The sequence below is a fragment of the Ixodes scapularis genome, unplaced genomic scaffold (genome assembly GCF_016920785.2).
Source record: "Ixodes scapularis isolate PalLabHiFi unplaced genomic scaffold, ASM1692078v2 PGA_scaffold10__122_contigs__length_95168666, whole genome shotgun sequence".
Lineage (NCBI taxonomy): Eukaryota > Metazoa > Arthropoda > Arachnida > Ixodida > Ixodidae > Ixodes > Ixodes scapularis.
Window position 1 is genome coordinate 74,719,636 of NW_024609836.1, and position 25,232 is coordinate 74,744,867.

Consider the following 25,232-nt stretch of genomic DNA (forward strand, 5'->3'; position numbering starts at 1 on the left):
TTATCACCCAGGCACTTTGCAGTCTTCCGGAGTGCCGAATGAACCACATCTGCAAGACAACGAGTCCGCTGTAACTGCGCTCGGCCCGGCTGCACAGGGCAACCAAAACGGCTCCGATGGCTTCATTAGCGTTCAACGCAAGCGCAGACCCCAGCCTTCTGTGGAAACTGGCGCAAACAGCAAGCTGTCTGCCGCTCCTAGGCCTCCTAGGTGTCGAGCACTCTTTGTTTCAAGTCTGCATCCGTCGACTACATGTGACGACGTTGCTAACATTGTGAACAGTGCAGTTCGTCCACAGTTCTGTGTTTGTACGAAGTTAACCACGAAGCACGAGAGCTGCTCTTCCTTTCATGTGTCAGTAGGTGAAAATGATTTGGATAAGATTCGAAATGCTGATTTGTGGCTCGCGGGCTCGTTGTTCAGGCCATTTATTAGCATTCTAAAACCGAGCAGTGACACCCCAGGCCGTGATAGTATGCCTCCGCAGTCAAATGCAGCATCCTCCCCTTTAGGCTCCTAAATTTGAATGCTCGTAGTCTGCTAAACAAAGCAACGGCGCTAGAGGCCGTTTTTCGGACATACGAACCAGAAGAGGTCGTCGTCACAGAAACTTGGCTTGATGAGCAAGTGACAAATGATGAGGTATTTCCTGCTGGTTACAAAATTTTTCGAAAAGATCGTTATTCGAGAGGCGGGGGTGTGGCTATCGCTGTGAAAGATAGCATATCATGCACTGTTGTGAGTGGTACTTTCGACGCTGAAATGATTTGGTTAAAACAATTATTTTTTCAACGATGGCAATCATTGTAGATACTTTTTATCGGCCGCCTCATGCCGACGTATCACTTGTCAGTTAAAAACTACTATCGACATTAAGCGGTACCGTGACTTTAATAATGCGGATGATGTCGATATTTTAGACGTTCTGCAGGAAAGCTATTCGCTTCTTTACAATATGTATGATCCTGTTACAAGTACTACCAATGAATTGTGGTTACGGTTTAGAGGTATAGTTCAACACTGCATTCAGAAGTTTGTTCCATTGCGTGTTAGGAGAGTGAAAAAGTTTAACCCATGGATTACACGTGACATTCTACATTTGAAGCGTAAAATACGGCGAGTTCGTAAATTTGGTAACGGGAATAGCATTTCGTCTATACCGTTCTTGCGCAGACAGTTGAGGTCTTCTGTTAAAAATGCTGAACACCGTTTTTTAACGTCACCTAGCATAACTATCTGCTTAGTGATCCCCGAAAATTTTGGAGGTGTTTGAAACAAAAGAAATGTTCTTTCTCGGACATGAAACTGTGCAATATCCTAACAAATTACAAGCAGTTCATTTCAAATACTTTCAACGAGTACTTCACGTCTATATTTACTGTGGAAACGGGAATAGTTCCAAGTTATGAGAGTTCTAGAATAGTGATACCGGACATCAGCATTACTGAAGAGGGAGTTTTTGCAGCCCTCCTTAAAGGGATGCTCAACCGAAATCTGGATTCTCCAAAAAACGCGGCAAAAGCGTGCAACGGGATGCTACAAACACCAAAACATCACTCATACAGCGATATCTCGAACGGATGACCGTATTTTTCAAAAAAAGAGGCGCATTTGGCAGGAATGTTGACGTCATATTTCTCCGAGAAGGAGAGGGAACGGCCTCGCGTCTTCTCCGCCACGCGGCCTTGGGGGAGCGAAGCGGAGGGAGGAGCAAACTAGATATCTTGACGGTCACGCGCCTCGTCGGCCTGGTTCAATCTCGACTTCTTTTTCCAAAAGTACGGCCGTTCATTTGAGATATCGCTTTACTAGTAGTGTTGTAGGGATGGTAGAGTCCCGCCTACATCTCCAGCATTGTTTTTTTCTTTTTTTTTTAGTCCAAATTTTTGTTCACCATCCCTTTAGCCTTGACGTTAGGAAGAGCCACGGTCCCAACGATATTCAGAATGTTTTTCTTGTTTAGATACGCTGAATGGTCGCAAAATTTTTGCATTTGATTTATTGCCATAGTCTCAATACGGGAGACGTGCCTGATGAATGGAAAAAGGCTAGGGTGATACCAATATTTAAATCGGGTGACAGTCAATGCGTCGAACACTACAGACCTGTTTCACTTTTGTGTACGGCCAGTAAAGTTTTTGAACACTTCGTATTCAAACATCTTATAACTTTTTCTGAGGACAGTATGTTTTTTCAGGACGAACAGCATGGATTCAGACGGGGTTTTTCCACTGTAACCCAACTTGTTCATACGATACACGGACTTGCGGTTATCATTGATATCGGTGGACAGACAGATGTTATCTTTTTAGATTTTGCGAAAGCGTTCGATCGCATCACCGATGACAAACTACTGCATAAGTTACGCTAAATCATCAGTAACGAGAACATATTACAATGATTTGATTCCTATCTTACTAACCGTGCGCGGTGTGTTAGTGTTAACTCTGTTTTTTCCACCGAGTCACCCGTTTTCTCGGGTGTGCCCCAGGGCTCGGTCCTTCGGCCGCTTTTGTTTTTAATTTTATTAACGATTTAAAGATACACCACCCCAATGTACAAAGCCGATTTTTTGCTGACGATTGTGTTTTATTTGCTAAGGTAAACAGCCCGTCTGATCAAGAAAAAATAAATTATTGTCTATCTTTGGTTCATGCATGGTGCATAAAATGGAATATGGTTCTGAACTGTAAAAAGTGCGTTCAAATGGCCGTGACGCGGAAGAACAACCCTTTGTTTTTTGCATATTCTCCCAATGGATTACCACTCGAGACTGTTAAACAATATCAATATCTCGCAGTTTTAATTACCTTACCTCTGATTTGTCATGGAGTGCACGTATTGAGTTTATAGCTCATAAAGCAATGCGGAAGCTCTGGTTTTGGAAACGAAATATTAACCTCTGTTCACCTGAAACTAGACTGACTGCTTATAAAACCATAATAAGACCAATGCTACATTATGCACGTGTTGTATGGGACCCTCATACAAAGCTGTCAATTGATATGTTAGAGACTGTGCAAAAAAAAGCATTGCGGTTTGTGTACAACCGTTATGGTTTTATGTCATTCGTTTCAATTTGTACCCAAGATCGGGATTGAGTGTTTAGCAACCCGAAGAAAAACAGAACGGCTGAACGGCTGAAGTTTCTTTATAATATGGTACATGGTAATTTGCGACTGCGTCTCTGTGATTACACTTCATTTAACGAAAGAAGGCCCACGAGGGGCAAACACCAATTAACACTTGTCGAGCCTTTGTGTCGAATCACTTTGTTTAAAGCATCCTTTTTTCCTAGAACCACGTGTGAGTGGAATAAGCTTCCTGAAAGTGCTTTAAATTTGAGATCATCAGATACTTTTATTGGAGCACTACTCTCGCACTTTGTTGAGTAGTGGCTCTGTCTGTTTGTTTACACTGCTTCCGCTTGTTTTTGAATATTGTTTGTGTACACCTCCTGCCTGGGCGTTCTACAGAATGCTGGCAGTATCACCAAATAAATAAACAAATAAATAAGTGGGAAAAGGCCATCGGCCTTGTTGCTGTGACTGCAGAGTCCACAACCCCCCTAATCTCAATTTCTCACAGAGTTAAAAGACAGTAGCCCAAACTTTAAGTTTCAGCCCTACTTTAGAGCAGAACGTTAATAATGACAGAAAAGAGCTCCAAATATACGTGAGAGGCGGTTCTCTCTCATATATCTTACGTCTGTTCAGTGGCTGGTGGTAAGAGCTGGAATCTTTGAGGGTCAGCCAGGCAGTAAAAGATAAGCAGTCCATTCTCTGTTCCAGCTTTAGTCCAGGCGTAGCCGACACTACGAGTACGAGCTGACGGAATCAGTCAGACAGTGCTACAAGCGCCATGATGGCTTTCTGTGTGTTTTTGGACGTGTTCTATCATCAATGAATACCATAAATAGGAAAGGGCCAGTGACTTCCGTTTTGGACGCTGTCTAATTTGTCCCATTAGCTCGTAGCGTCGCCTCCGTCTGGATTTAGGCTGAAACGAAGTTTACAAGCAGTAGGCAGCAAGTGAAACGTAAGAGCTCGGACTCTAAACTCGTCAAATATAAAGCAGAGGTCGAAGCTCACGGCGCGCACCGATTGGATTATCGCGACAATGACGCAGCGCTTTTGTCGCCGAAGGCCAATCGAAGCGCTTCGCGAACTTTCGGCTCCAACTTTGTGTTTGGCGAGTTCAGAGCCCCTGTAGTGGCTGTCTGTAAATTTGTCGACGCACAACCCAACACGCCGTAGACAGTTGCAAAGCCTGCGCTTTATGTCGCATGACGTCACGTCCGGGAGGCCGGCAGGGGCGCTGATTGGATGCGAGTGCCGCGTCAGCGTCCTCGTGGGACTATGATAGGAAGCGAGTGCCCACGCGAACGTTGACGCGGCACTCGCATCCAATCAGCGCCCCTGCCGGCCTCCTGGATGTGACGTCATGTGACGTAACGCGCAGGCTTTGCTATCTAGGCGGTGTTCCACAACCCCGACGAACAAAACCTGCACACCCTCCGCGGCCTTCATAATAGTGTGCGCTTCAAATCAATCAGATTCGCGTTGACTATTGAGCCGGAGGGGGGGGGGGGGGGGCTTTTCAGAATTTAAGCGTTATCACTGTTACTGTGATGCCTCCCGTGTTGCAGTCTTCGTGGTCTGCACTGCCTCCAGGTCATGTTGGCCGCCACTGTGCATTAGACACGTAAATTTTATGACTTTCTTATATCATCACCTAGTGAGGTTGAGATACCGCTATATAGATACCAAATACCAGGTACCTGCTGAGGTGTTTGAAAATCAACAGGCAATTTCCCGGCAGGCTATATACTCCACATGCTAAAATGTCCAAATAAAATGCGCAGGGCACATAACAACAAGGGGAAACGGAAAAAAACCACCCAGCAACCAAATCAAGGATCTTCTATAAAAACACCAACCTCGTCAGGAAAATACCACCCTACGAACCCTACAGCATCTTCACATCTGCAGACCATCTGATTCTCACCAGAGAGGTAGTATGCGCCAGATAAAGGCTCCAGTGTTCCTTTTTTGGCACTAAAAGTCCAGTTCATCTAAAAACATTCCAGAAGTCAGGACATTTTTTTGCAATGGAACACTTGCTACTGTCAGTAGACGATAATTGAAAAAATAGAAAACAATATCCCAGCTAATGAAGAAAAACAAAAATATACGCCAAAAAAGTGACAAAGAGCAGATTTCTCTACTGCACTCGCATAAACGTGTCAAAACGCGGATCACCGGTGCCCGGCGCTTGGCTTTGGCAATCGAGCGCGTTCGACGAGAAAGTGAAGAAAAAGGCAGCAAGCTTTAGGTCTACCCACTAAACATCCGAACCAGAGCTCGGCGTTCTGAGGTCCCGCACGCTCTCGTCTCCCTTTCTTACTCCCTTTTTCGCCCCATAAGAATGCTACAATATTTCAATCTAACGCACGGACGATATGATCACGGCTGTCTGACTTTCGTCACTTAGATTGTAAGTATAAATACCCGTTATTGTAATATGCAGATCAAGGTTCCCCCAGAATTTTCGGCTGTCAGTGTACAAGGAAGGTTAAGGCCCGTTCACACTCTTGCAACCGAGTACAACTGAGAGAGACCAGACCGGTTTTTAAGCCTCTTGCGACTTCTTAGGACCGAATGTGGTGCAGCGGAGCTGGTCCTAAGAGATCGCAAGAGGCTTAAAAACCGGTCTGGTCTCTCTCGGTCGTACTCGGTTGCAAGAGTGTGAACGGCGCTTTACTCGCTACGTACTGCTGGGGAGAACCGAGTAACGCTATTCCTCGATCGAGAACTCACGTACATGCTATATTACATTCTACCCCACGAGGGTAACGAGTAAGTTTGTGCAAGAGTTTCTAAATGACATACCTCGTACACAAAAACTGTACGATCTATACCGCCGAAATAAAACTTTGAGAGACAATGCTTAGAAAACAACGTCTCATAAACCGAATATTCATGACCCTGAATGACGGAAATCCCACATTCCTCCATGTAATAAGTCGCTTGCGCTGCCATTTAGCTTGGTATCACATGCTGCGTGGTTCACAGGTGCAGAAACACCTTAAAGAAACTATATACCCACTTATATTACAATTCATGAATTTGTCATGAAAGAAAAACTTGAACGAACGGGAGGGTGAATTGGTGGGAATTCAAAAAGGCGATAAAAAGCCCCCCCCCCCCCCCCCCAAAAAAAAAAGACAAATATTTTCGATTTTGAACATGCAGATATCTGTTCTGCAGAATAATCCCCGCACAGTTATCAACTGCCAGACAATCGAACAGTAATTCATGCCGAGTATTATCCTATCCACAAAATTCGACTGGCAGAAGGAGGTCCAAGACGATCTAAACTGACAGGAGATGTTCGTGCGGCGAGAAGGCTACATTCAAAAAAGATATCTTCATTTAGATGAACTACGCCTACGTCAATACCGAGTATTTTGTGCCAAAATCGATTTCCGAAAATCCCTCAGCACAATTTGGAAGATCCTGAATGAATTCAAAACAACTCCTGAAATATACAACCACTCCGAGTCATTTTTATTTTCAATGAAACACATTGCAAACTTTATTGCGTATAGGCCTTCTGTGATGAAACTTTGAACAAGCTGTGGCGCCCTCATTTTGAGTAGCAAAAGCTGACTCGATTGGGCCGCGCACTACTTGCGGCACCTCGGCTATAGTCGGTTACAAGTCAAGAAGGTAGGAGAAGCTCCTCCCACAAGTGTGATCCGCCCGTTTCAAATCTCTCCGCAGTCGAAAGAAGAGTTCGCTGGAAACGCTCCTTGTTCCGCTTCAATGGATTCCCACTTGTCTTCGATCCCAATTTTTAAGAAAGCGACCTTTGTATTCATCGGAGAGCGAACCGAGCCCCTGAAAGCAGCCTTTGTATCCATCGGGGGGGAAGCTAATCCCCGAAGGTCGTATTTGTTTCCGTCGGTGGTGGAGTACTCTAATCTCCCTCTCGTGGCTTCCACAATGCTAAGTCAAAGTCGAAAGATAAAGCAAATATGTACAGAAAGGCAAGACCCCCCTCTCCCGTTGGCCGCGACGTCACGAAAACGGTGGGACGCTATTGGATGCGGAGGTGGCGGAGGGATATCTGATTCCCTTTGAGGGGCATTTGCCGCTACCTTCTTAACCTGTAACTGACTATAGTCTCTTTTTTCTTTCTGTGTCGTGCTGAAGGACAAAAAAGCACTTTTGGACGTCCGAGATACGTTAGATTTAACGCCGGGAGACAATCGAAAATCCCAGATTTATGATAAGACCGCTAAGTTATGCGTTTCTAATCTCGCGAGTCGTGTGTCTTGACTCTGGCATCCCGTCATTTCCCCCGCACACTTTTTCCTTTGGATTACGTGATACGGCGACTATTGTCTCACGCTCTTATCGCCTAAGCTTTGACCAGTGCATCGACGGCGCTATAACTTCTTTTTGTGTCTTTGTATTTTTTTTTTTGTTATCGCCTTCCGCTCCACGGCATTATAACTTTTTTTTTTTTTTTTGCATTTTCATCGGTATTGCGTTCCGCACCAGAGCAGCTGCCCTAATCTGGACACTTGGCGAAAAAGTCGGCGAGAACTCCAGCGAGAAAAAGCCGGCGCCAAAGTCAAGCGCGGAGTTGACCAATCACGGCTGCCAGATTTCTCGACAACTTTTTCGCCAAATGTCCACACTCTAAAAAATGTCTGTGCGTCTACTTTCACGCACAACACTCGGAGAGCCAATCAGCGCAACTTATGGAGGCAGCTCAGCGAAAGACGATGCGGAAACATATGTTTAGAACAAAAAGCGCAGTCTGATGTTCATGATTGTACTACCCAAAACAAGGCCTACCAAGTTCCTTTGCCCAGTGCCTCCTGGTCAACAGGGGAGGCCTACGCGTTCCGCATCTCTCTCACGGGAAACGCAACCCAGAAAAATGACACCAGAATGTAAATGAGTAATGAACCTGCAGTTTACGAAAAGAACTTGGATGAGTTATAATGATTCACTAAGGCGAACTAGAAGTAACCCTTCCATACATAAATCCAATATCTGGTCCCGGTCCCGATGGCATGACATACGCCTTCTTAGCTCACATGGGGGCCGGTCTTAGGATTTAGCTGCTAAAATGTTTTAATCAATCTTGGGCAGATGGAGAAGTACCCGATGCATGAAAACGGGCAAGAAGTGTTCTTTTACTGAAAACAGGAAAGTCGGGACCGCGCCATGTGGCATTTGAAACCGGTGCAGAAAAATCGATGGGAAAGATTATTGATAGTCGCTTAGCATATCTCGAGGAACAATATGTGTGCCCCAAAAGAATGTATGGTATCCCGAGAGGACGGAGTTCAATAGGTTATGTTCTCGACCGTGTTAATTTTGTAGAAGAGGATGAGTGCCATGTAAAATCACGATCGCTGCTTTACTGAACGTGAACGGGGTATTCGATCATGTCATACACGATGCTATCTTACAAGTGCTACGGGAAGTTGGTTTGGAAAGTGGTTCCTACGCATAGGTAAAAAGTTACCTTTCAAAAGTTGCAATCTTTATGATATCATGAGAGCGTAAATCCGTCGTTCACTACTTCACTCGAGGTGTTCCTCAGGGAGGCTTCTTAGACTTAACACTATTTAATATAACACTAATTTGCCGTGATCAATTGCTACTATTCCGCCTTAGTTTGTAATTGTTTGCAGATATATCCAGATATAGGCATCCTGTCTACTCGGGTGAAAGCAAAGGCAAGAGTACAAATATATTTCAAGGGGCTCCATAAATACCTTTGCTACCGAGGCCCTGAAATTTGTCACCAAATCATCTGCCATCGCGTTTAGCCTACGTAAAGTGGAGAGATATCCGCTACGTTTATGCGGCCAAACACTTATCAACGTAACGGGAAAAATGTTCCTGTGTTTATAAGCAGAGGATAGACATGGTCACATCATATTACGTAGTTAAAAGCAATAAGCTCACAAACTTTGTCGGCCATTTTTTTTTTATTAGCGGCACTATGTTGAGCGCGACAGTACCGGCTCTCCTGCGGTTAAATTGGGGCTCTATTACTAGGTTTGCTTCGGTAGTGTCTCCCCATTCTTTATGCGATGTTTCAAACAAACCCAAAGAAAATGAAAAGAATAGAAGCACGTGCTCTTCGCGTTTAACTTGTCTTGGAATTCTGGTTGGTACTTCGGTCATGGTCACAATTGCAGAGGCTCAAGAAACACGACTAGAATATCTATATATTATAAAAAGTAAGAGCCAATTTAAGACTTAGTGCAAAACATGGCAATTCCCTTTTGCCAATAATGACTTAAAAGGACAATAATCAAGCCCCTCAAGAGCTCTGTCCCAAATGGTACCCTTTGTTCCCGATGATCTTGCGCCATCTAAAATTTCAAAAGCGCCACCATGGAGAGTTCCTGAGCCTCATGTCACAGTTGAAAAAGGTAGAAAGAAAAAGCAAACACGCCAATATTTGCGATTATGCAACTTAGTTTATATAACATTGTGTATAATCACGCTTCAACGAGTCATGTTTATACCAATGGATCTACTACTTTCGATAGTTCAACACTGTTGTCTGCTATTGTTTCAAAACATCTCACAACGACCACGTCTAAGCTGTCGGTACAAGAAGCCGCACGGCACGTGGAGAGACGGCGCCGCTGGTGGGAAGAAAAGAAAGAAGAGGAAGACAGAAAGACAAGGCTCGTGGCGGGGCGAAGCGCGAGGCAGAACAAGACCAGGACTCAAGGCGAAAAGTCGAAGACATCGAGCCCACAGAAAAGAGCCGCACCACTGCCAACCTTGGCCCACCTCCGAGGACTCATCGATACATGAGCATCGATTAAACCTTTCTGTGATGATAGCGCTTCCCCGTCTAACCTCCTCGGTGTGAATGGGATTCGGCCTAATCGGGCAATATCGACGGGCGACCCACATGACTGGCGCTTCCAACGTGGGGCCCGATCAGTCTGCCGCTCTTTCTGTTCGCTCCCAGGGAGTCCCACGAATCGCAATATCTAAATTTAGGATTCCTTTGTTTTTTTACAGCGGTGCTGTTAAGAGCTAATTTCCCCAGTGTCGTGTCTGAGGGCAAACAAATGCCGACACAAAACTTTGGACATTTACTGCCATCTATAAACGACGGCGGCAACCAGACAACGGGCTTGTCGGTTGTCTGGTCGCCGCCGTTATTTATTGATGGTGGCAACTTTTCTAGCCTTTCTACTCTGGCTTGCCGACTTGCGGCAGGCCATTACTTTATTCCCACCATAGTATAGCTTCACTGGTCTCCCTTCTTCAACAGAATGGAAAGGCGGGAAGTTTTCCTATAGAAATTTTGTTACCCCACTGGACACCAGTGACTTTAATGTTCTGCCGCCATGTACAGGTCTCGGAATAAGGCCACCTCGCCAGAGGCCTCAACCCGGTCAGTGGCAGACATTGACTCGGACATGAGAGAAGGCACGAGTGGGCAAGCGAGCGTTGAGGCAGCGCTAGAGTCCCCAGTTCCAGCGGTGAACAAGGAAAACACCAGCGATCTAATGCACGCCATGACGGCGATGTTCGCGACGTTTTCTTGACAGATGGGTTTGGCCCCAGGGTGATGAATCCCGTGCCTACGCCCGTGCTCCGCCCACGGTTGAGTGTGCTGACGCCGGCCTATTCGGGCTGCTCCGACGGAACATCGGTACACGATTTCTGCAGGATATAGACTCGTACACTGCCGGGTCGAGCGCGTCCGGAGTGATGGCCCTGATACGGATTATCCCAATCGCGTTGACGAGCAACGCAGCACGTTGGAGACGAATGCAGAGGCCGTTCCTTTCGATGGAAGATTTACGTGCACGGTTCAGGGAGGAATATCTGCCTCCCGATTATAAGATACGGATCAGAGATGAGCTAGTCATCCGTACTCAACACCCGGACAAGAGCCTCATAAAGTACATCCCCGATCTCCAGAAGCTCTACTTCAGAGCCGAACCTACAGCGTCAGACGCCGAGAAGGTAGCTAGGGCGATCCGCCAGTGCCACCTTAGCTTTAAAACCTAGTTGTGCGGACGTGACTTCACTGATCTGGAAACATGGAAACACTTGCCAGAGAGGCACGCACCATTCAGGCGAGCTTGCTCGCAGAGTTGAAGTATCGCCCCCCTGCACGCGCAGAGGAATCTCTGGAGCCGGGTTGCGATTGGACAGGACGAGACGCGGGCGCTTGCGATGACCCACGTATGCCGTACGTGGCCGTTACAGGACACAGGAGTGGCGAAACTGCTCTGCCCCGCGCCTTGGATCCCTTCACTTTTCAACAGAGGCGCACAGCAGCCAAAGTGGGCTTTTCCAGGACGTGGCGTGTGCAACCGTCTTGTGCGTAAAGAGGGGAAAGAGTGTCAAGGTTGTTACATATATTGATTATATATGAAACGTAGTACTTTCCTTCCAACCATTTCCAGTTTGTTTACACCCTGATGCCTCGGTAATATGGACGCCTCTGTTCCTCCCAAATATGTTATAATGTGAGTTGTCCATAATAACAAGCCAAATATGCATGCATTTTCCCAGTTTGCCCTCGAAAAGGGTGTCCATATAGCGGGGCATTCATATTAACGGGGTCGTATTAAGGAGACATGACTGTATCTCCTTGTGTAGGATAGTCCCAAACGGCTGATACGTACTCGAGTACTGGGCGAAGCAAGGTTTTGTTTATGCAATCAGCTTAGTTGATCTGGTGCAATGCTTTAGATTGGGTTTTAGGTGCCAAAGTTGGCCTTGGACTTGGCGTACAGTTGTATCAACATGAATGCTCCACCATAGGTCCGCTGAAAGTGTTACGCCAAGGCATTTAAAGTTCGAGAGGCTTGGGAGAAGATTGTTTATTGTTTAGCAAAACGTAAACGGACACTTTTTTCTAGCTATGGTCACACTGACATTTTTGGTTGGGTTAAATGACCTTTGCCAGGCAGAGCACCAGTTTCAGAAATCCTGCAAAGGTTTAGTGAAATAAAGCTTGTCTTCTGGTTGTTTCATATCGCGGAACAAGGTACAGTCGACCGAGAACTTTCTTAATTTCGCTTTAACACGGCAACCCAGGTCGTTCATAAAAATAAGACATAAAAGGAGCCCCAGGACAGACCCCTCTATATGGCGACTTTCCGCACGTTCGTGTCTGCTGTCTTAGCTCAATTTATTGTCTCATGTCGCTATATATATCATGATTCCGTTTTCCCATATTTTGAGAACTGATACGCTATCGGAAGCGGCCTCTTCTACTGAAGAAGAAAGAACAGTATATCCAATATAGTTCGGCCGTGACAATTCCTTGTATCTGTATACTGCTTTGGCTGTTCGGATAATGCGGTAACATTATCCACAATACATAACGGCGGGGCGGGAGACAAAAACACCAGGTAAGCGACCTCACGCACCGATAATGTAACGATAAGAGAGCACAGAGCTCTAAAGCGGGTAGGCAAGAAAAAGCTCCTCTTGTCGAAGATCATTATTCGCACAACCTTCACAGGCAAGCGCCGTCGAGACCGACTCCACTTTTGAATAGCCGCTCCCGCCATTCATCTAGGTCATTTTTCACCGTTAAAGTCAAAAAAGGGTAGAACACCATGTCGACCTTTTCAAAAAACAAGATGAAATCCGCCGTTGAGCTCAGAACGATGCCGCACGAAACCCTGTGCGATGTCTACGTCTGTTTCGAAGACATCGGGCTTACAAGCGCCAGGTTACTCTTTTCTTCAACTCGGTCCTTTTCTAGCTCATCCAAATGTTCTCTGTGCACGTCTCTAAAGCACTGGTCGGTCCTGGTGTGTTATGATGACCTAACGTTTCTTTGCGAAGCCACCGAAGTTGGAGGCAAGCTGAAGTCGTACTTGCGTCTGTTGCCTGAAAAGAATCAAACGATGTGGGAGCGGATGACCCCAAAGGTAAGCAACATTCTTTTATACTGAGTACTATAGCTTCGTCGCAGCCAAAGTTGCGCAGGCAAGGGAAAGCATAACCAGTTAATGAGTTTCGTCTGCTTCATATTGTGCATGGCTCTTGTCAGAGGTGCACAACGTAGCATATATACACGGCATAGCATCGTATAATATTTCAACTCGAAGTTAAAATATTTAAGAATTAAAAAATGAAGAACCGTTTGTGCAGTCACGTCTCATTTCTGAGTCAGTTCACGCCAAACGATCCAGGAATAAATTCAACCCTCAAGGATTCTGTCTAAAAAATTCTAGGTGGTATTGGTGATGTAAAAGTACTCTTTCCAAGATAATTTTGATATAGCTATTTATTTCATTTAATTTTTTACGAACATTTCGATTTTGCGGCAAACAAACCCCAAAGGGTAAAAAACAATTTTTTTTCGAAAAGCATTGAAACAAGATTGTGAAATAAACATCGCTTTTAGAAGGTAAGCATATTCTCGTAAATTACTCACTATGTTTTGTCACGTATTTCCGAGTGTTTTGAGGGTTCAGGCAAGTTAAATATTGCCGCGCTCAGGGCCCAGCAAGCAACGCTTGGTCACGGAATTTCAGAAGATTCCCGTTTATTTTTACTCGGGGCGTAATTTTCATCCTTTCGCCATTGTTTCTTGCACTAGAAAGTGCCTGTTCATTCTCGCCCCGAGCCCGCGACGCTCGAAGCTTCTTTGCCGAACATTTCAGGTGCTGACGCACTTTTGACAAGAAGCGGCCGGCCCGCGATCTTGTCGAGCCAGTCTCGCTCTCGCTTGCTGTTTCGTCGTCTAATCGCCGCTTTTCCGCTGCCTCGACGCTTGTTATTTATTTTGCTTGGCAAAGTCCGTCGATTAAACTTTCATTTTCACTTCACTGTTCGTTATCTCGTCACCTTCGTTTTTTTATATTTCTGGTGGAGCTGCGGGTAACGCATATCCCTGCAGCGTACCCCTCCGAGGGCCCGCAGTGGAAGTCCGACACCAAGCCCACGAAGACGCAACGAAGACACAACCAAGACCCGATTAAGTCGCCGCAGCCAAGGGCTACCCCCGGAACTCGGATTTCTGCCAATCAAAACCAAGCAGCCAACGAGGCCGACGATAAGCCACCAGTCATCGCAGACCCTGACCGCCGCCGCCGTCGTTTACCTGCCCATCGCCCCTCGTACGCCGACGCCCTTCCACGGCGAGATCCACGAGAACGTCGACGACTTGATCCAACACCACGACCGCGTGGCACGCCATAACAAATCGACTGCCGAGCAGTATACCCGTGAGCCATATGAAGGTGAACAGCCCTTTTCTTGTTTTTGGCACTCCTGCAAGTTTTAGAACACGTTCTGTTCCAAAAGAGAACGCAAAGTTTAGACCCCAAGCCACCTACCATTTGAGACGTTGAGAGTTAATATAGCTTTAGGGAGCCGTAAAACATGCAATAAACCAGGTAAGGTGTTCACCTTCATATTTCCCGCGGCTGCACCTGCAAAACCTCTACTTTTCGTTGGAGGGTACTGCGAGGCACTGGTTCGAGAACCAAGAGGCTACGGTCAAGTTGTGGGACGCCTGCGTCACCGAGCTGAACCGGGCGTTCATGAATCAGCATCGTAGGCAGCGGGCCGAAGACCTTCTACAGGCGAGGACTCAAGACCCTAACGAAACGGTCACCACTTTCGTTGCAGACATCCTTCGCCTGTGCAGCCGCGCCGACCCGCAAGCCGCTGACCAAAAAAAGTTGGGCTTCCTTATGAGAGGCGTGAAAAGAGAAATCTTCGGCGGACTTATTCGCAACCCCCTGACGACCGTTGAAGAATTTGTTGCCGAAGTGACAAACACCGAGCGGGCGCTAATGGCCCGAATGCGCAACTATCATCAGCTCAACGACGTTTCAACTCTGGCATCGGCCAGCTCCGAGTTCAGCACCAGCGCCGACGAGCTTCGCGAGATAGTCTGCCAAGTCGTACGCGAAAAACTCGAGAAACTACAGCCTGCTGCCGACCCACCGACGTCGCTGTCCATCGCCGAAGTTCTGAGGGAAGAGCTTGAGAGAGCCATCGAACCACGGGATCCTGTCAACCCTGCTCCGCTCCAGCTGCCGACCCTAAGCTTCGCCGCCATGATAGCCAGACCTGAACATTCGCCGTATGTCTGATCTTAGCATTTATGCGTTTCATTTGATTTGTGTTTCTTGCTTAGTGCCTGTAGCCTTTTCGATGATGAGGGCGGGAGATATATGGTGCGATCGACTGCAAGTTTAGATGAAAACATTTTGTTTGTTCATGTGCGATCGAGCTCGTGCCGACGAGTAACTATGTCGTCTTCCTCGGTGCCGAGACTGAACCGATGAGCTGCCCCCGCCCCCCCCCCCCCCCCCCCCCCCCTAGAGCCGCCGCCTGTAGCCAGCGGGTGATGGAACGATTCCGTTGCAGTACCAGTTGTGGCTCCAGAGAATAGTTATTGGTGTTTCCGTCTGCCACGAGCAGGGCGACGTGTGCGAGAGCAGGAAAGGCAGCTCTCAAATCCTTGCAGATAGTTGACGCTGAGGTCAGGCAATGATGCAGCGGACAGCGCGAAAATCGACCCAGTCGTGTTGTTTGTCCGGCTCGATCAGCACAGAATGTGCAGCTTCAGACTCTAGGGAAGATGTCGGCTGTGGAGCCGAAGCAATATTATCCCAGAATATGAGGAACCGAGCGGAGAGCGTATGCCTGATGCAGAAGCGATGAGGAGACCCTGGTCAGTTAGCAAGGTGCTATGCTGTGAACAGTGTGGGAATGTCAATTAACGTTCACTTGCCGAGCCGGCTTGGCCAGCGAGGTGGTCGCAGCCAATTTCTCGAACTAGCCGGCAGCAGACAACACGGGGCAGAGGCGATCGAGGAGGTTGCAAATGCGGAGGCCGGGAAAGTGGAAGATGCCGCTGCTGCATTTTTACCCGAAAAGGCATGCCGAGCCCTGGGCTGCGAAGAGTGGTCCCATGGATGGCAGGTGCTCGGAATCGATCATTACACTAATTTGTTGCGGGTTCGATGATGAGGGCAGAAGAGATGATGCGACCATAGTGGCGACCGACTACGAGGTTTACTGAAAACATTCCGTTTATTCTCGTGCCGTCGAGCCTGTTCCGTTGAGTAGCTTTCTCGTCTTCACTGGTGCCGACGCCGAGGCTGAACCTATGGACCGCCACAGTCACATATTTGAATCTTGTCTCATGTACTGATTGTCTTTTTACACGGAAGTCTGCTTTATCTTTTTCTTCCAAATGTTACTGCTCATTTGTAACAATAAATGTAAAATCTCAAACTGCCATATTTAAATTTTCAGTTCATAAAACCATTATAAATTTAATTAAGAGGCTCAATTGAATATAGGCCGTCTTTTTTATATAAATGTTTTTTTTTTTTGACAGAATAAAATTTGGCAGTAATTATAAAGTACAGTCAGAGTGAAAAGAGGCGTGTTCGAGATTGCATAACCTGCTTCCTAATAAAGCTGATTTCTTCTTTTTTTATATATTTACGTTATAGTGCAACGCTTCCATGACTCCTTTATCAGTTGTTCATTTGAAGCAAACTCTAAAAACACATCGTTTTCAGATTCTGAAGAGTTTTAAAGCACAAAAAATAAGGTTTTTTAATTAATATAAAATTTCACATTAGACTAGTACAATGATGGTACTATTTGTATTCAGCTCGTTCTAAACTTACTTAATTGTTGATAAAGAAGGCCGACATGTTTGTGCTAACATAATCAGTTCGAATATCACACAACTGAAATATTGCGTTACCTCATTTAATATCAGCTGACCAGTCTGGGAAGCATTATGATGTCAATTTAAACAATGAATAGACCCCTTTCAAAAGTCACGTGTTGAATATTAGACGGTCGGAACCACTGCACAATGGCGGAGCGACGGCATCGAGAAACGTGCAAGTCATTCCATAAAATAGCGATCGCTGGAGCGCGGCCAACATTCCGAGCCGACGAGCCAATCAAACAGCGTCAAAAGTGCAACGTAACTGCGATCATCACCTTTTTCTGTGGGTGTGTTTTCTCCAGTGTGCCGTGACGTTGATGTTTTAGTCCGCCATTGTGCAGGGATTTCACAGCTGCTATCAGAGTACCGTATTTCGAAAGGGGTCTATTAGCACTGATTATTATGGCACCTAAAATCTTCGAAGGCGTTCTAACAAGAAAAACAAATTATCATCTCTATTTATAAAATTATTATGTACCCAATACGATTGTTCGTTTGTTTGTTTTCGAGGAAAACTGCAGCAAACGGCAAAATAAAGATAAATTCACATTGTTTATTTCAGTGCTCACTCACCCATAAGCCATGGGCATAGATGCACGTTTCCATTTCAGGTCTTAGCATTAGATGAGCTATAAAATCAAGAAATGTAAAAACCCGTAGTCGCATTAATTTAACTTCTCAAGTTTCATGTTTGCAGGTGCACCTTGGCAAGTATAACCTTCCAAAGGCCCGACTTATGGAAGTCATGGCACTCTTGAATGAGAACGAAGATTACAACCTGTTCACAAACAACTGCAAGCACTGGACGAAGAAACTGCTGAAAGAACTTGGCATAGACTTGGACAATGCGTCCTTCATGAAGACGCCGAATTTCATCGATCGCTGTTTGCACTGGCTAATGGACTTGGAGTCCATCTAGCTCTCCTTCAATTGCACGTTTCTCTGACGACTGGCAAAGATGACGGAAACCAGCCCAACTCCGGTGCGCCACTCAGCGGTTTCATGTCAAGATTACGAGTTGGTCTTAAAGAAAACGTAAACGAAGGACTGATATTGACATCACTCCTTCGGACGCATGTAAATTGTCAAACTACAGTTGTAAGAAATATAAGCGGGAACAGCCCATCGGCCTTGTTGCTGTGACTGTAGAGTCTACAACCGTCATAATCTCAATTTCTCAGAGTTAAAAGACAGAAGCCCAAACTTTAAGTTTCAGCCCTAGTTTAGAGCCGAACGTTAATAACGACAGAAAAGTGCTCCAAATATACGTGAGAGGCTGTTCTCTCTCATATATCTTACGTCTGTTCAGTGGCTGGCGATAAGAGCTGGAATCTTTGAGCGTCAGCCAGGCAGTAAAAGCCAAGCAGTCCACTCTCTGTCTCAGCTTTAGTCCAGACGTAGCCGACACTACGAGTACGAACTGACGGAATCAGTCAGACAATGCTACAAGCGCACCGTGATGGCTTTCTGTGTGTTTTTGGACGTGTTCTATTATGAATGAATACCATAAACAGGAAAGGGCCAGTGACTTCCGCTTTGGACGCTGTCTGATTTGTCCCAATAGGGAGTTTTCGTAGACCGCGCTGCCTCCTCCGCTAAGCATTCCGCAACGAAGAAGTTGCTAATGCGCCTGCGCGCCGATAGCCTTGACTGTGGAGTTCCCGCTATCGTAGCGGGTTGCGGAGGGCCTTGCGGGGCGGCGAAAACGATCTACGAAAACTCCCTATTAGCTCGTAGCGTCGGCTGCGCCTGGATTTAGGCTGAAACGAAGTTTACAAGCAGTAAGCAGCAAAAGCTACATGAAAAACAGCATGTGTTGCAAAAGAAGGCACTTAGAGCTATAGGAGATGTCCCGTTTGACTTTCATACAGCCAGCGTATTAAAAAAATTTCATGTCATAAATGTCCACACATTGTATGATTACAGGCTCGCCACTAGCCTAAAAGTGGAGCAAATTAGAAATACGAACTTTTTTTTATAAATCTTGCACAAATCTCGAAAGACATTCATAGTTACCCTACCCGCGGAGCTGAATGTTGCGAGGTGGTCACACCGAGAACAACCTATGGCACACAAACGCTGAAATACCTTGTTTTTAAATTATTTAGTCTGTTTTTAGCTAAAGGTATTGATTGGGACAAGTTATTGTTGAGTTAAGTGAGGTCACCCTTTTGTCCCATATAATACACCCCAAAACTTGAAATCGACGTACAGCGCTCTGTAGTCGATCAGACGGCCCCGTATTTTTTGAGGGGCTTGATAACGGTGGGATATAACTTATTAAATTGTTAAAGTATGTATCAAATACCAAAGAAAAAAAACAAGAAGTTTTTGCAGTAGGGCCCAGAAAATTCCGATAATCTTTTTCGTAGTCAATAATACGTACATTAGCTATCTTAATAAGTTGCACCATCATGGCTATCAAGCCCCTCAAAAAATTTTGGGTCGCCTGTTCGATTATAGGGCGCTGTACGTCGAATTGAAATTTTTGGGTGTATTATATGGGATGAAGGGCGTAATAATACACCCTTTTTTCTGAGAGTGTAAGGTGTTGTGATTAACATGTTGTGATGGCGATCATTTTCTGTACATTTGTGTTTCTCTTTTGATTGCTGTATTATTTCCCCACTCTGTCGCTGCTGCTGTAGGCCGTCAGGAACCCGCGTCAAGCTGTACCGCAGAGCTTTTTTTCCTGATCGCCACCATCATTTTATGGTGGAAATAAACACTATTATTAATATTATTATTAAGTGAAACGTAAGAGCTCGGACTCTAAACTCGTCAAATACAAAGCAGAGGTCGAAGCTCACGGCGCGCGCCAATTGGACTATCGCGACAATGACGCAGCGCTTTTGTCGCCGAAGGCCAATCGAACCGCTTCGCAAACTTTCGGCTCCAACTTTGTGTTTGGCGAGTTTAAAGCCCCTGTAGTGGCTGTCTGTAAATTTGTCGACGCGCAACCCAGCACCTCCCAGACAGCTGCAAAGCCTGCGTTTTATGTCGCATGACGTCACGTCCGGGAAGCCGGAACGGGCGCTGATTGGATGCGAGTGCCGCGTCAGCGTTGTCGCATCCAATAGACCTATTGCTATATTACCCAATCATCAAGGAGAATGCAGGAATTGGTGTTCCACGCGCCGCACGTGCTGGCCTCAGCAGCAGCAACTTTTCTAAAGCAAATCCCTAAAACAAATGGCATCTTGCACGCGTGTTTGTTAACACTTTATTCTGGGCATTTACTTCGAACCTTTTATACGGGGAAGGCGTACGCGTGTGTCGCGTGGAACATCAATCCCTACATTCCCCTTCATGCTTGGGTAATATAGCGAATGGTCTATCAGCGCCCCCGCCGGCCTCCCGGACGTGATGTCATGTGACGTAACGCGCAAGCTTTACTGTCTACGCGGTGTTCCACAACCCCGACGATCGAAACCTGCACACCCTCCGCCGCAATAGTGTGCGCGTCAAATCAATCAGATTCGCGTTGACTGTTGAGTAGGGGCCTTTCAGAACTAAAGCGTTATCACTGTCGCTGTGATGCCTCCCGTGTTGCAGGCTCCGTGGTCTGCATTGACGCCTGGTCATGTTGGCGGCCACTGTGCATTACACACGTAAATTTCATGACTTTCTCACATCATCACCTAATGAGGTTGAGATACCGTTGCAACTATCTAAGATAGTTTCCGATCTTAGGATTATCAATAAGCAATTTTTTGTTAGAACAGCCAAACTATTACACTTTAAAGGGGTGGTGCAGCGATATTTAATTGGAATGTTTTTCACTTCACACGAGCTTACTGGCACTAGTGGAACTCAACGATACTCGCTCGCAATGCCACGGGCCAAGAAACTCCTCTGTTACGGTGTAATTTCGAGGACAATAGCAAGCGTTTTAATTAAAGCTCTCCTTCGCAAAACTTGATGACGTAGCTGGGTGGTCGCAGTACCTCCCAGTGACGATATTTGAATGTGACTCATAGACTTGACCCGAGCATTGCGTGGGCACTCGATTTGGGCTCGTAAAAATCGATAGCTCGAGAAGCATTCGGGTAATGTCCGGTGTCCAATCGCTGCAACGACGAAAGTAGCCGAGCCATAACAATGTCTGGAACTCAGCGCGTGGCCTATGCTTTGCCTACCCCAGCGCGTGGTTATAATCAACATTGGCGGCTTATAACCGGGTCCAAATCTCGTGGCCACTTGTTTTGGCTGCGAGTTGAGAGAGTGAACGCTGCTCATTTTCTTTAATTTTTTCTGCGACTTCGATTGCGTGTGATGTAAAACGAACGGGTGTTTCACAGGTCAATAAAGGGCCCATGAAACGATTTTTCGGTTGGGATAAATCAGTTTAGATTGGGATTTTATTAATAGCACATCGTTCAGTGTACCAAAAGAAAAAAAGTAGGAACTCAAAAGCCTGACTTTCAGTGCGAAAATTTGAAAACAGAGCGGACTATTTCGTTCCTCCTCCCCTTCGCAACCTCTCTGCCTTTTCACTGTGATACATCCGCGGTCCCAAAAGCGCGTCATCGGGTCGAAACTGACGTCACACGCCAACCGGACCTCACTTATTCCCTTCACCCCTAAGCTGACATTTTGGTCGAAGCTACGCGCTTGCCGGACCAATCAGCTGCCTCCCTTTCATCACCTGACTTCATTCTCTGCAGCCACATTTGCCACGCTCACGTGGCAAGTGTGGCTGGCCCAAGGAGCACGTAGCTTCAACAGCACTGTCAGCTTCGGAATGAACCGGGTGGGGAAAGCAACTTTTGTCTGAATTTTGAGAGACGGGATACTCTTCTAGGGGGACAATGGCTATCTCCGGGTAGACAAACCAGATTCCGAGCGAGTGGGGCCTCCCTTCTTTTCGTCTTCTTGAACTGTTTGGTGGAATGCGCGATTTATGAGTGGAGGAGGAAAGCTAAACAGAAAAAAGTTGGAAAAGGGTTTCATGACCCCTTTAACGTCAGGGATCCGTTGTAAGCGGTATTCGCGCAACTGAGTACAAAAATCGTTGCATCGGCCCTTTAAAGAAAACCAGTCCTTAGAATTTATTTTCATTAGTATTTACGTTTTCTTTTGAAATGCAAGAGGCATTATTACCGCAGCGCCCCCCCCCCCCTCCCCCCCCCCCTTTTTTTTAAGAGAACTTTAGTTTCTTTTTTAGCAAAGGGTAGAAGGATGGTTTGGAGGCCGTTGCAAGATGGGTGCATTTGCGGACGTAGTTGCTCGGTGGTTGTAGTTGCTCAGTGGATGTAGTTGCTCGTTCGCGCTGCTATCGCGCCATATGTCCCTTGTGCCTTTACAACTATAGTGCACGTAATTGCCAACTAGGTAATAGGAGGGGTCATCACGTTTACTCAGTCGGCATACAAATAAACCAACACAGCTATGATGGCAATTGACGCTGCAAGTGCATATTGAAAGATTATAATGTTGTGTGTATTGGGAACATGGCAGGTCTAAGAAAACACATCAGGATTATAAAAATAAATTGTATTTCGTGCGATACGTGATAGTGTCTGGCGAAAATCATCACACGTATGAAGTTGTGCTACAGTACAGCGAGAGAAGCATCTTTGTGCACATCAGGTTCTCTTCTTGATTTTGTATTTGAGGTGCATTGAAATAAAGTAGCAATTATTTTGACTACAGCATGATCGGTTCGAGACCTTTACTGCGTTTTCCAGGCTGGCAACGAAGATGTGTCGTTTGTACCTCAATGCATCACACTGAGAAACTTCCTGCCGATTTTTTTGTTTCCAGTAAGACCCTATTTAGCCAAAGAGCTGGATAAAAACATCATGTAAGTTATAACCTCTTAGCGAAAATGTAATATTACACCCTCTTTACACCCCATTTTCACTCATTAGCATATTCTTACACGCTCTGCGAGTGATAAATCGTCATAAAAATACTTGGGTAGTAAAAATCGGTGTTTCGATTTCGGTTTACACAACTAGGCGTGTAAACAACACTGAAAACATTACAGCCCAACACCCCAAAACGGCGAGCGTTATGTTGACTTTGCCCGAAAGCAGTACGGCCGTACGGCGGTCCTAGGAGTTCAAGGTGAGAGTTTGATTTGTTTTTTTATCAAGTTTGTATAAAGTGTACACTCTAAAAAAAGGGGGTGTAGACGTTACACCCCTTGTTACACATACGACACCCCAAAACTTGAGTTGGTTGTACAGCGCAATGACGTTGCACCGACGCTACCAACTTCACGAGATAAAGTTGTTGCAGCATTCCGTAACACGGCGACATTCGAAGGTTGAACCTGATTTGTCTTGCAGTGCCTTGCGGAACGGCAGTATTGCCTACCGTTCCACAAGGCACTGCAGCACTCGCAAACGCGAGGTCGAGAGAGGGGAGTCCAGACGGAAGTCCGTACCAAACTCAGTTAACTTTATTTTTAGCAGTTCTCCGCTCTCCCGAGCTCACCCCTTTTTCCCGTCGTCCTTTCTCTTCCCGAGCTGCAGGGGAAGGGAAACTCTCCGGTGCGGGAGAGAAGGGAAAACCGGTTCGGCCCGCTGGGGTTGCGTTCGGACGTGGCTTGGGGCCACTACATCATTTCCCCCCTAAAGAGTGCGCGAACATGTTGCAGTCCACAAGTCAAAGATTAAAGGTCCAAACGAACAGGGGCACTGGTGCGCCATCCGCTGCGTTTGTAGGGGGGGGGGGGGGTGAAAACTGCGGGTTGAATGTCCGGCATAGCCTTGCGGGATGTGCGCCCATGGCGGGGGTGGGTGCCGTGGTCGCCGAGTGTTCGATATGGGCCGGTTTCACGCGGTCGATCGACACAACATCTCGGCGGCCACACCTAGGAGAACAAGTGGTAGCGCCTCGGCACATCAGCGTCCCTCGTTGACCATCAGGGCCCCTCGTTGACCATCAGGGCCTCCTTGAGTTGGCGATGGAACCTCTCTACCATGCCATTGCTCACCGGATGGTAGGCAGTCGTCCTGATACGGGTGGTACCAACCAGATGTGCAAAACTCGCGAACAGCGCCGACTCAAATTCACTGCCTCGGTCAGTTGTAATGGTGGAAGGCACCCCGAACCGAAACAGCCAATGCTGCAGGATGTTGCGGGCGACTGTTTCCGTGGTCGTGTTTGGAATAGGGACGTCTCCCGCCCAACGCGTGGAGCGGTCGACGATGGTCAGAATATATTAGTGGCTTTTACAAGGTGGCAGAGGTCCAACAATGTCGACGTGAATGTGGTTGAAGCGGGCGTCCGGGGTCGGAAAGGATGCCAAGGGTGTTACAATATTTGACGCTGGACCTTGGCTCATGGACACGGCACACACTCGCATGTCCATTGCCGGACGTCGCGGTTGATGCCAGGCCAAATGAAGCGGGCAGCGTGAGCATTGACGTGAACACCTCGCGACGAAGACGGGAGGGCACGAATGGGCGAGCGCTGCCTGTAGATACGTTGCAGCACACTGTCTCTTCCGCTTCTGCGAGGGGCAGCCACTCCAACTTCAGCGCTGTCGCTGTTGTTTGCTGGTGACTCAGTTCGGCGTCACCGCGCTGAGCCGCCGCCAGCCCTCCGAAATCGATTCGCGGCAGCGGGGCGAAGCCAAGAGCGCTGAGTGGGCTGCGTGAAAGTGCGCGTCTGCTACCGCGTTCTCGACTCCCTTGATGTGGCGAATGTCCGTAGCGTATTCGGAAATGTAGGACATTTGGCGCAGCTCGCGCGCCGTGTGAGCGCTGCCGCCTGAGGTGAGGGATCACTGTGCGTAGGTGAGGTGTTTATGGTCCGTCATAGCAAAAAAATTCCACTCCTTCCAGGAAATAACGGAAGTGCTTGATAGCTGCGTGGACGACCAGCAGTTCGCGCCCGAACATGTTGTAACGACGTTCAGTGGGCGTCAGTTTTCTGGAGAAGAAAGAAATTTGTCGCCACAATCCGTTGTTCAGTTGCAGCAGTGCGGCCCCCCCAGCTGTGTCCGAGGCGTTGACCATGACGAACTGCGGGATGCCCGGCTGGGGGTATGCAAGGAGTGTGGTATCAGCGAGACTGTCCTTGATCCGTTGAAAAGCTGTTGCCGCATCGTCGGTGTGAAGGGGATGCAGGATGGCCGCACACTGGGGAACGGGGTCTCGATAAAAGTTCCCCTGCCCAAGAAACTCGCGGAGCTGACGCCTCGTGTTTGACTGGGGAAACTCTCTGAGGGTTTGTACCTTCTCCGGCTGTAGTCGAATCCCTGAGCTTGAGATGAGGTGGCCGTGAAACGACAGCTCGCACACCCCTGGCTCGGACTTCGCCGTATTCACTATAATCCCATGCTCTGTCAGGCGCTGGAAAACGGTCCGCAGGTGCTCCTCGTGCTGCTCCGGCGAGCGACTTGCGATGAGCAGGTCGTCGAGGTAGGCGTGGCAGAACTCGAGGGCGTGCAGGACGCCGTCGATGAAGCGCTGGAACGTCTGACCTGATTTGCGGAGGCCCAACGGCATACGAAGGAACTCGAAGAGGCCGAAGGG

The 25,232-nt window shown here is 47.1% G+C and overlaps 1 protein-coding gene across 2 annotated transcripts; it reads left to right on the forward strand.

Moving 5' to 3' along the window:
• Nucleotides 1-12,526: 12,526 nt before the first annotated feature.
• Nucleotides 12,527-18,246, forward strand: LOC120843966. Of its 2 annotated transcripts, XM_040215494.1 has the most exons (3): nt 12,527-12,756; nt 12,873-12,958; nt 17,438-18,246. In XM_040215494.1, exons 1-3 carry the CDS (start codon nt 12,714-12,716, stop codon nt 17,657-17,659), a joined length of 351 nt encoding a protein of 116 aa, XP_040071428.1. In that variant the 5' UTR covers nt 12,527-12,713; the 3' UTR covers nt 17,660-18,246. The 2 variants fall into 2 exon arrangements, with proteins under 2 accessions (XP_040071428.1, XP_040071427.1); XM_040215493.1 differs by having other exon boundaries at nt 12,527-12,958.
• The last annotated feature ends 6,986 nt before the right edge of the window (nt 18,247-25,232 follow it).